This window comes from Halichoeres trimaculatus, unplaced genomic scaffold, assembly GCF_033239565.1.
Source record: "Halichoeres trimaculatus isolate MK-OKI-2021-1 unplaced genomic scaffold, fHalTri1.1 fHalTri1_scaffold_2, whole genome shotgun sequence".
NCBI classification, from domain to species: Eukaryota; Metazoa; Chordata; class Actinopteri; order Labriformes; family Labridae; genus Halichoeres; species Halichoeres trimaculatus.
Window position 1 is genome coordinate 26,533,733 of NW_027437180.1, and position 10,871 is coordinate 26,544,603.

A 10,871-nucleotide genomic window follows, 5' to 3' on the forward strand; every position below is an offset into this window, starting at 1 on the left:
GAGTTTTTTTGGCTGTGTGCTGTTCTCTTCAGCACATGAACACAAAAACACAAACACACCTGAGACTTATTATGCTGTTCCACTGTAATCTCACTTAACCTGCCAGCAAAAACAACTCAGTTTGATGAACAAAAAACACTAAACAAGGGTCTGTTGTAATGAGTGTACCCCTTCCTGTAAGCCGTCTGTGGCATTTATGAGGTCTAGTTGCAGTGTGTCTTGATCTGTTTCACCTAAAAATAGCTTGGTCCCACGCCCAGACAGAGGAAATGGGACCCCACAGGCTTTGCGCTAAGTGTTCCAGGGGCATGCTCTAAATGAATGACCAGACAGGTATGCTGTCCTCCCAAATGATTCACATCACAGTACAGTGTAATTACACAGCTTTGAGGAGAGGAATCAAAGTTTTGGTTTAGACATTCAACAGACTGAGGAAGTAGAAGGAGAACTTGGAGGTATAGAAGAAGCTTTCTGTGAAATATCTGTTTTGAGCTACATGTTAGACTGCAGAGAGACAAAGTAAGAGAAAGAAAGAACACCCAGTCAGCCTACGTGTGCTTGTTCACAATCCGTGTGCTTTTACTTGTCCTCACCCTCCTCCCTCCCTTCGCCTCCATCACCCCTCCCTTCTGTTCTCGCTGCTGTGAAACAAACAAGTCTAGAGCAGAGCTGGGGTGGGGTGGGGAAGATATGCATGTCAGGAAGGAGAGAAAGCAAACCCAACTACTGTGAGAGAGGAGGGAGAGAAAACAAGAGAGGGAAGAAGGAGGGAAGAGGGGAAGAAGGGAGGGCCGAGGGATTCCAGTGGGTGAAAGACGAGGCGGAGCCAATCCACTCCAGCTCTCTCGCACACAGCCAAAGGCTTATGGGCGGATGTTTTGGCCACAGAAGCAGCCAATGGTTAGCAGGGAGCAGCCCCCTCTGTTAGGGCAGGGCCAGTCGGAGGGAGTGTGTGGCTCAACTTAAAGAGTGTGTTCGCAGACTGCTCGCTGTCGTTGAGCACTCTTTTCTTTTCTCTCATGGTTGTGCAGACACTAAGGATGAAGATCCAGGAGTCGCCCATCACTTGTGACATAGGGAGGGTTGGCAGCAGTGGAGAGGTCCGAGGCTCGGACCCTGACTGTGAGAAGACAAGCTGTGAGGACGTGCCCCGACTGGACCTGACAGCACTGACTGAGGACAACAACTGGGGAGGTGAGTCTTCAGACCTGTTGTTTTTTATATGCTTTAAATTTACTCCCACAGGCAGATCTTCTTTTCTAAATCTCAGTCTAAATCTTTCTGGAATACACACCTTTTCCAATAACAAGCCTGGACAACTCTCCCCAACCCAACTCTGCACATGGGTGTAAGGGTAGCAGCTGCACACCTTCTGCTTCCACTCCTCCTCCTCCTCCTCCCCCTGATGTAGCTCCTTCTGCTTCCCATGTAGGATTTAATAGTAAAAGATCCTCTTAAGTTCTCTAGCTGCCTATATCTGGAGGCGAAAACACACTGGAGACACGTTTGTTTGCTCGGCTCACGTGATGAGGTAGCAGTGCAACCAGTTATTTGTTTTTTTGCAGTTGAATGAGACCACATGGGGACCTTGAATGCTGTATGAATCTCTTAAGAGAAAACATGAGCCTTGCTTTTGTTTAAAGGGCAAACAGTACATTTTAACTGAGCTTTATCAGTTACTTGGTGAAGTCACGCTCTGGATTGTTTCCAGGCTCAACGGCTGCTGTAATTCCCAGAAAAAAATCAATCATTAAAGGGGAGCTTTAATAGTGATAACAGTGTAGCAACGGACCCACAGCTGAGAAACTTGGCACACATCTGGAGAGTTTATTGACCGTGGTTGAAAATGTCACACTCGTGCTCCATTTAATAAGGGTCATGTTAGCTTTGTCGCCCTGGAAATAGTGATGTTAGACGGATCCGAGCACATGCATTCAGGGGAAGCTTTGCACAAGATCAAATTTAAATGCAGTGTGCAGTGTTATTTTATTGATGTTGGCTTATCAAGGGTGATTTTGACTGCGCTGTTTGCAGATATAGTCACGAGTGGCTCACCAGTCACGTGCCTCTCTCCAACTGTTTGCTTTCAGACTGAGCTTTTGAGTTTATAATTAAAGCATTTGTTTATGCAGGGTTAGTGAGAGGAAACAGTGCACCGTCACTGTGCACTGACACTGTGATTGTTTTGTCAGGACGTTGCAACACAGCAGAGGTGGGTGGAGGTTTCTGTGCCGAGCGGTGAGAGGTTGAATGTTTTGCTTTACCAATACCTGGAATGATAACCAAAAGGTTTAATCATTTAGTTTGATCCAGTTAAAGGGCTTGTTAGGACATGTGTGCCATCCTCTGGATCAGGGTGTGGATGTGGTGTTAAAGTGCTTTGTGTGGTCAGGAAGACTAGAAAAGTACATTTACCATGTTCCGTCATTTCCACACTGCAGACACTGTTTGAAACTCCTCCCACCAACTCCACCACAGTTTCCTGTCTAATGCTGTAGTCAGTGCAAAATTGTTCCATGTGATAAATCTGTCAGCTTCAACAGGCTCAAGTTTGGGTCAGGAGCAGGTTATTGCATGTTTTGTGAGGCTCTCTAGTGGCCAAATGTGATACATGAAAAAGCAGGTTTTGAGAGGGTGTTATTGTTACTGCGCACACATCGCTCTTTGTAGGAGAGTCCCTAAAATATTTTTGCAATACTGTAGTTTTATAAAGATGAAAAAGTGCAGTCAAATGAACATGCAAAATGTAAGAAATCCAAACACAGCGTTCAGTCTCAGTATCTGGATCTTAAATTGTTTCCTGCAGGGTGAAAGGTGTGCTTCAGTGTTGTTCTCTCAGTGCGTGGAACTGAAATGTGGTTGCAGGGATGTAGCAGTAAGTGTTTGGTGCAGTTTATTTGGGAAATTTAGAATCCAAGAGGCTTCTCACAAAACAGAGACATTTTGTTTTAGATCACTTGGTGTCTCTCTTAAACCTCCCTCCTGTACATTCTGTCCTGAATTCACAACTGTGCCCATGGCAGCAGGGACGCCACAGGGAGGCTGCATGATCTGCTGTGACAGGCCAGCACATACATACATACATACATACAGTATCTTCTTTAGGTGCAGGAGTGGTTAACATATCAGAGTACAGACTAGTACCGTGTTTGCTGAAAGATGAACACAAGTGTTATTTTGATGGAGCTGACATGTTTACTTCCTCCACAGCCACAGAGAGATCTGTTTTCTGGTAAAATAATCAAAGATAAATAAGCAGTTAATACAGCGCGGGTACTGATACTGTCAGGTTGAAGTGTGCTCACTGCACTGAGGGTGTAGTGCTGGACAAATGGGCTTGTTAATGGATGAGGGCACTAGGCAGTGGTGTGGGACCTTTGTCCCAGTACAGTTTGTGCCAGCGCCTGTCGTGGTGACCTGATATTTTGCGCTGATCTGTTCTTGCCTGTGCTGGTAATAACAGAGAGAGATGGTTCATGAGCAGTAAGACTTCAGGGTAATGATGATACTAAATTTTATTTATGTTCACACACTTTTCAAATAGTCAGAGACACTTCACAGGAAATACTTGTTATCTCTCATCTTTGGTGCTTTCTGCTCCATTTTTCTGTTTCTTCATCTTTTCTTTCCTCTTCTCTTCTTTTCTCTTCTGTTAGATTCTCCGTTCTTTAGCGCACCTTTCCTTGATTTCAAAAACCTTTTTCAACGCAGTTTCTGTGATGGTAAGTGTTATAGTACATCACAACCAGTGCTGACTTACTTTCCTGCTAATAACATGTCTGAGAGAGTGTGAGAGAGAGTGAAAGAAAGAAAAGCTTGTGTGAATGACCTTTTCCTCTGCATGGCAACATGCTTGAATGATCTGGAACACTGTGGCTGAGCGCTGCGCTCACAACAACCTTTAGCCAAATGGCAAAGTGGCATGTATTTCCCTTTATTAGTGCTGCTAGTAGTGGTTGATTTAAGGGATTAATCTCGCTGGCCAGCTTCATTTCGCTGCACTCTGAGAGCTAAATGGAAGACGCTCACCTGCCGCTGAGAGCGAGCTTGAACATGCCAGTGAGCGGCTACTTCACAAACTGCACGTACCTTGAAGCTCATGAAGTCCTCTGGGATAAGAGTTGGAATTCGAACTACGTCTCTTCTCGTACACACAAACTCACCCCAGCTTAGAAAAATATGCATATGCAGTTTTAAGCTGGGCGCACATGTTTTCTTGGGTGATTTCTGACACCTTGAATGTTTACACAGACGGTTGGTTTCCTTCTCAGATTGTTCCCACTCCCTTCATCCCTTCTCCCTGTTAAACTACTCCTTTGTGCATTTCTGTCGTCTCCTGACACCTGATGCTGCTTCTCTCCCCGTGTTCCTGAAATCTGCATTTTTTTTTTCTGAGCAGCATGTTTTCACACATACTGTACACCTCTTTAACAGTGAACCCTCTCAAACGAGCCGATCTCTCTCTGTCTAGCCTCTCGCTCACGTGTTTGGACAGACATTGAGCGGCTTTATCTCTCACCAGGCAAAGTGGAACTTTAATACAAACTCACACTACTGTGCATCTCCACAGGGGTCGCGCCCTGACATTATCCCATTGAGAGGCAGGCATTATTAATAGCCTGGGATTGTCAGGGGTATCTGCATGGCTATTTTCACCAGACATAATTATTACCAGAGTGGAGACTGTAACCACCAGGGGACACACAGAGGGGGGAAAGGTAGGCGTGTCTTACCCACGGCTTCAGAACAACATCTGCAACCGTCGAGGCCCACGGGAAGTTTTTTTTTTTTTTTTTTTGTCCTTTAAGAGAAGTGTTTCATCATGTCCGGCTGATGTAAACAAGGCCAAGGAGAATACAGAAAATGGGAAGATAGTAGAAAACTTCATCAGCTGATCTTCTCAAACAAAAACCTTTGATTTAGTCTGTTTTGTTTGAGTCTTTATCTCAGACTTTTTGGAAAAAGAAAGAGAGAGGTGGGATATTTATTGAGGGTGAGGTCAGAAGTCAGTGCTGCCTCCCAGTTTTGATGATTTTCTCTTTTTCTTTGGGTTTTGGACTCTGAGCAGTCAAATGCTTTTGTTTTTGTTTTAATTTCAGAAAAAAAACAATATAATTGATTTACTGAGTGATAAAATAATATGTAGAAGATAAAAGACAAAGAAAATAACTCTTTGACTTTTTAAAAAAAAGAGGTAAAACTTTTAAATATTAGTTTAAAAAATATCCTAAATAAGTATAAATAAAGGATGCAACAGGATTCTGACTCATCGAGCAGATCTGATATTGGATTACGAGCAAATTTCTTTTTCAGCTCCACCTGCAGATAACACTCATATTTGATCCTGTTATTCTGAAGAGCTCTTTGGGATATTGTGGGGATTCCTTTGTCTCTGTACTAAAGACAAGTGATGTATTTGTCTGCCGACCAGCATACAACACACCTCCAAACAGGATCTCCTGGCACACCTGTCCCTATTTGCACATCTCCTGTTTGACTGTGGGACAAATAAGGTGTCACATTTTGACTCAACCCTTTTGTTTTTTCCTCAGACCCCGTCCCGGCTTACTCACTGCAGAGGGAGAGCATGGACCGCGAGGAGGCCCGACTGTCCCCTCATGCTGGGGGTCGCCTCATCCGCCAGCTGCTGGAGGAAGACAGCGACCCAATGGTGTCCCCTCGTTTCTACGCTTACGGACAGTGCCAGCAGTACCTGGACGACACTGAAGTGCCTCCATCGCCACCAAACTCACACTCATTTGCCAGGTAGGCACTTGACAAGGTGATGTTTGCAGAGTGAGCAGGAAGAAGCTGTGTGTTACACTAAGAACACTGTGTATCCTTACAGTCGTAGACGGAGTTCATCTCTTGGCTCATGTGATGATGAGAAAGAGGAGCTGACGTCTGCCCAGCTCACAAAGAGGATCCATATACTGAAGAAGAAGATCCACAGGTACGAGGAGAGGTTTGAAGAGGAACGCAAATACAGGGTAAGCAGAAAAAGATGTTTGAAGCATTGAATTATAAAGACACAAACTGCCTCGACTGTTTTTGTTTCATAACATTGTGCTTCTTTGTTCTAAGCCATCTGTTTTAACACGTGACCTCTTTTTTCATCCAGCCCTCTCACAGCGATAAAGCGGCAAACCCAGAGGTGCTGAGGTGGATGAACGAACTGGCAAAGCTTCGCAAAGACCTAAAAGGTAATCAGCATAACATGAAAACTCTCCTCAAAACACAACCAACAAACTGTGAAAAAATAAATAAAATTCTTTTTTTTTCTGAATTTCCCCTAGAACACAAGCTGATGAAGTCTGAAGAGGACCTGCCACCTATGACCCGCCAGCGCAGCAACACTCTTCCTAAAAGCTTTGGCTCACAGCTGGAAAAGAAACCGCAGCAGGAGAAAGTCCCAAAGCCAACAGTGGAGAGCAGCCTGGAGACGATTCAGAAAAAGCTAACAGAGAAGAGGGAGGAGGTGAACCGTCCTGAGGACATAAAGGTAAAATCAGGAACAGGAATAAATAAAACATCGACACACATATCCAGCAAATGCATATTTACATGTTAGACAAACTGCATCAATTATAAAAAAGGGAGGAAGCTTGAATTAATTATGATGCTGCGATATTTGTTTTTAAAGAAATACCAGCGTGGCGGCACAGAACGTTTTTTTTGACAGTTTTGTCTCACTGTTCTTTCTCTTCTTCTTCAGGATATGACACGGGAGCAGATCGGAGCTGAGAAAGTAGCCCTGCAGAAAGCTCTCCTTTACTACGAGAGTATTCACGGTCGACCAGTAAGTCTTCATCCTACTCCACATGAACTTAAGATGGGTCCTCTGTCAGCTGTGTTGGCCTAAACAAGAAGAATCCTGTTAGCTATTGGATTGTGACCCAGATCTCAAGTGAAGGGTGATGAATTTCTGAACCCAGAGTGTGTGTCTGGAAAGTCTCTTGGCTAAATATAAAAGGGCAGATATTTTTTATGTCTTCCTCTCTTTTAGTATTTTGATATATCAGGAATGTGTTTGACCTTCATGTAGCCTTCTCATGCTGCGTTCCTCTGTGGTTTTGTGCTTAATGATCTTTACGCTCCAGAGGACTTGTTGTAGGCCAGACTGGGTCAGCTGTCATTTTGTGTTTATGTCAGTGCTGTAGTGAGTTAGCCTGCAGTGAGACAGGGGAGGAAATGAAGACACTAAGCTAATGATGCTAACTGGATGAATTTTTCTGTTTTGTTTTTTTTTTAAGGTTACAAAGAGTGAGAGACAGATCATGAAGCCTCTGTACGACAGATATCGCCTGGTGAAGCAGATCCTGATCAGAGCCTCCACCATCCCCGTCATTGTAAGTGTCACAGCTTAACCTTTGTTTTTGTTTTCCTCCACAGTCGCCCTCTTTACGAGACAGTGGCAGAGATCACCTCAGTATCAGATCGGAGCAGACACTTAATCCTCAGCTCATGTTGCCTTTAGCACCTGCTGTGGGAACGTGCAGTGGCAGCCGTGCCACAGACGTGTGATCCACCTTTCGGGGCTCTAAGTCCAGCTTTAGCAGCTCAGTGAGTGCTCGGGTCATCAGGGAACTCATAGGTGGCAGATTGAGTTCACAGGAAATGACATCATTAACAGCTGACTGTTTAATGATCCAAACAGAGGAAGAACAACAATCAGTTAATGCTTCCTTGATGCATTAATAGGAGCATAAAATAATTATATCTATAGGTTGACGTGTCTAGAGTCCCCAAGCATTCCTATTATATAATATATGATCTGCATTAAGTTTGTTACATAAAGCATCTCTAATCCCCGTCATGCTCGTTGAAATGTTTCCCGGTGGGCATGATGCTGCGCTTCTTTGTAGGATAACATGGAGTAATTGAGTCAAATGAGCGTCTTCCCACTACACTTTTGGACATTAACTCAGACTGAGAATCACAAAAGCTAGCATGGCACTATTACAGAGTGTGTGGTTTTCACCAACCTGTGAACGAAACTTGTAACAAATGAAAAACTAGAACTTCTGAAATGTAAGATGTGGCGTACTGTAAGCACCACAGTAAGCGTGTTAGTTGGTTGATTGGTTGGTTGGTTGGTTAACGGCTCCTTCTTAACCATCACCACAGGGTTCTCCCTCCAGCAAGCGCAGAGGTCCCCTCCTTCAGCCCATTATCGAGGGCGAAACAGCTCTCTTCTTCGATGACATCAAGGTGAAGAGCTGCTGCTGCTGCTGTTGCTTTGAATAATCATTTGACAGCTTCCCCCAACCCCACCCTCCTCTTTATGGAACTACCATTTACCCCTCTAATGATCCTGATTGCTGCCTGTTGATTGGCTGGTTGCCTGTCTCTCACCACCAGCTCTTGTAGAGAAAAGAATAATCAGTAGCAGCCTGGTTTTGTTTTGTTTTGATTCAGTGTGTGATGATTTTTGATCCAAGTGTGTGCACAGTTTACGTTTTATTTTGCAAATAATTCTGGTTTATCACATCTTGGGTCTTTCTTTGAACCCAGCTTTAGCTTCTTTTTCTCCTGCCGTAATAGTCTTTATACACTTGTTAAGTTTCGGGTTGTCAAATAACACACTGGTTCAGATAAGCGAGACATGGACAGTCAGAATTCTAACAAGGCTCCATACTTATCAGGATGATTACAGGAAAAAAAAACATTTGTAACATTTAAAAGACAAAGAATACTGATCAAAAAGAAAAGGAGCTGATGAAGTGTGAGTGTCAGTAGAAGAAGAAGTGATGTCAGAGCAACCAGGAAAGGACTAAGGTTGTAATAAACCAGAATGATCCTAAGGTTGTGTTCAGAAGACAAACATAATCAAACTAATTGGTTTGCTCATGCATTTTGCAGTAAATTCAGTGTTTCTTTGTTTCGTGGCTGACATTGAGTTTGTTTCCAGTGGTCTATGTGTCTTCTCGTTGGCCTCTTTGTACAAATACTAATGGGTTATCTCATGAATCACCAACAGGGACGTGGATGTGTGTTTTGATGCTTTAACATTATCATTCATGACCATTGATGACTAACACTGCACGATCATCTCAAACAGCAGTGTTTGAGCCCGGGCACCGGTCGACAGCATCGACTTTTCTAACAAAGCATTGCTCGGGTGTGATGTGGACACATTTTTGAACTCTTTCTGCTCCTGCAGGAGGAGGAAGATGGCTCAGAGGATGACGGAGAGACTAAGAACCAGTTCATGGTGACTGTGCGGCCTGACATCAGCGTGCTGGGCTTCCTGGACCACATGGATGAGGAAGTGGACGGTTTCATTTCACCCGTCGACGAACTCTCACCATCTAAGAGCGCGATGGACATGAGGCTGTCAAACCTGCACTCAGCCACCACGTGAGTCACTGTTAAGACATGAAAACAAACCATCTTTAAACAAGTAGAACTTAGGGGAAAGAGATTTTAAATAAAACAGAGCAGAGGAAAGCCAGAAATAATGACTTTAAAGTGAAATACTGAGGTATTTTTACCCGCTGTCATACAGGCAGGAACTTGTGGAGCAGCTCCAGGAGACTCGAGAGGAGAAAAAGAGACTGCGCAAGAACCTGAAAGAGTTCGAGGACCAGTTCTTCAGACAGAATGGAAGGTACTGCACAAGAGAAATAAAGAGGGACAAATAAAATGTCTTTTCCACCACTGAACCATCTAAGTTTTTTAATGTTTGTTTTCCCATCACCACAGAAACGCGCAGAAGGAGGACCGCTCCCCACTGGCAGTGGAGTACAGTGAATACAAGCATGTGAAAGCCAAACTGCGGCTGCTGGAAGTCCTCATCAGCAAAAGAGACTCTTCCAAGTTCATCTGAGCGTGAATAAAAAAGACTTTTGAAAGGACTAATGCTGAGTCTGCGAGAGAAATCATCCGATTTTTTCTTCATGTTACTGCCAAGACTCACCTTCAGTAGAGGACTTTTTCTCCAAACTCAAGCAAAGACGCACATTAGCAACCTGAATCACACCTTATCTGCTCATAATTTATTTCTTTCCTTTTGAATGTTATCAAAACAGAAAAGTTATTATGTCATACTTCACCCGTAGAAGTCTTAAAACACACCTTGTAAGGAAACTAATGAAATTATTGAAATTTTCTAAAAAGAAGGATTTAATGATCAAGATTTATGTGTATTTTTTTAAGGGAGATGTTACTTTTTGTATAACTTCAGTCAGCTTAACAGTATTGACTAAATAGTTGGTTTATTTTAGTTATGACCATTTAAAATGTGTCTGAAATGTTCTAATATAGCTTCTATAGAAGTTAAACTACCTTTGTACTCACTTAAAAGAGTTGTTTCTAGTTTTAATAAAACCCAAAGACTCAGAGTAAAACCGGCAAACCAAAATATTCATTATCATCATCATATTCAGTCTAACAGCATATTTTCCTGAGCTCTGGTACTTTCTGAGGGATTGACTGTATATTTAGTGCTTTGTGCTCCTCTTCACTCCATGTGAAATAAGCTATTTTTGTTGAAATCACTGGTATGTTTGTGCTCACTGATAAAATTATGGATATTTGTGAGATGACTCTGGAGGATAGAAATCAGAATTTCTGTCTTGTCTGCTCTTTCTTTCTTCTTTTTTATTGTTGTAAATACAGATCTGTGTGTATGTTTACGTCTCTGAGCGAGTACGTATCCTTTCCTTTCTCCAAAATGGATGATTATCAGTGTGTACTTTGGTTTGACTGAACGTAAACACTGGCAAAGCTTAATGAATTTTGAGTGTGTACATTTTAGTACATAATTATATTTGTATTTTGTACATATTATGAATGAAATCATATTTTTACTGAGATTTCGAGCTGGGTGGACTCTTCTTGCATGACTTAATGTGAACACAAACAACCTT

At 42.9% G+C, this 10,871-nt stretch overlaps 1 protein-coding gene across 6 annotated transcripts in view; it reads left to right on the forward strand.

Annotated features, from left to right (window-relative positions):
* Positions 1–10,817, forward strand: part of fam13a (family with sequence similarity 13 member A) — a 49,506-nt gene extending 38,689 nt beyond the window's left edge. For 3 of the 6 annotated variants that reach the window (XM_074685777.1, XM_074685790.1, XM_074685784.1), the window contains 12 exons: positions 1,032–1,194; positions 3,657–3,722; positions 5,553–5,766; positions 5,849–5,990; positions 6,122–6,203; positions 6,297–6,502; positions 6,716–6,799; positions 7,254–7,349; positions 8,128–8,211; positions 9,164–9,360; positions 9,509–9,610; positions 9,706–10,817. In XM_074685777.1, coding sequence (XP_074541878.1) covers positions 1,032–1,194; positions 3,657–3,722; positions 5,553–5,766; positions 5,849–5,990; positions 6,122–6,203; positions 6,297–6,502; positions 6,716–6,799; positions 7,254–7,349; positions 8,128–8,211; positions 9,164–9,360; positions 9,509–9,610; positions 9,706–9,829 — 1,560 coding nt within the window. In that variant the 3' untranslated portion in view covers positions 9,830–10,817. The remainder of the gene's footprint in view (positions 1–1,031; positions 1,195–3,656; positions 3,723–5,552; positions 5,767–5,848; positions 5,991–6,121; positions 6,204–6,296; positions 6,503–6,715; positions 6,800–7,253; positions 7,350–8,127; positions 8,212–9,163; positions 9,361–9,508; positions 9,611–9,705) is intronic. The other 3 variants (XM_074685804.1, XM_074685796.1, XM_074685810.1) reach the window with 3 other exon arrangements.
* The last annotated feature ends 54 nt before the right edge of the window (positions 10,818–10,871 follow it).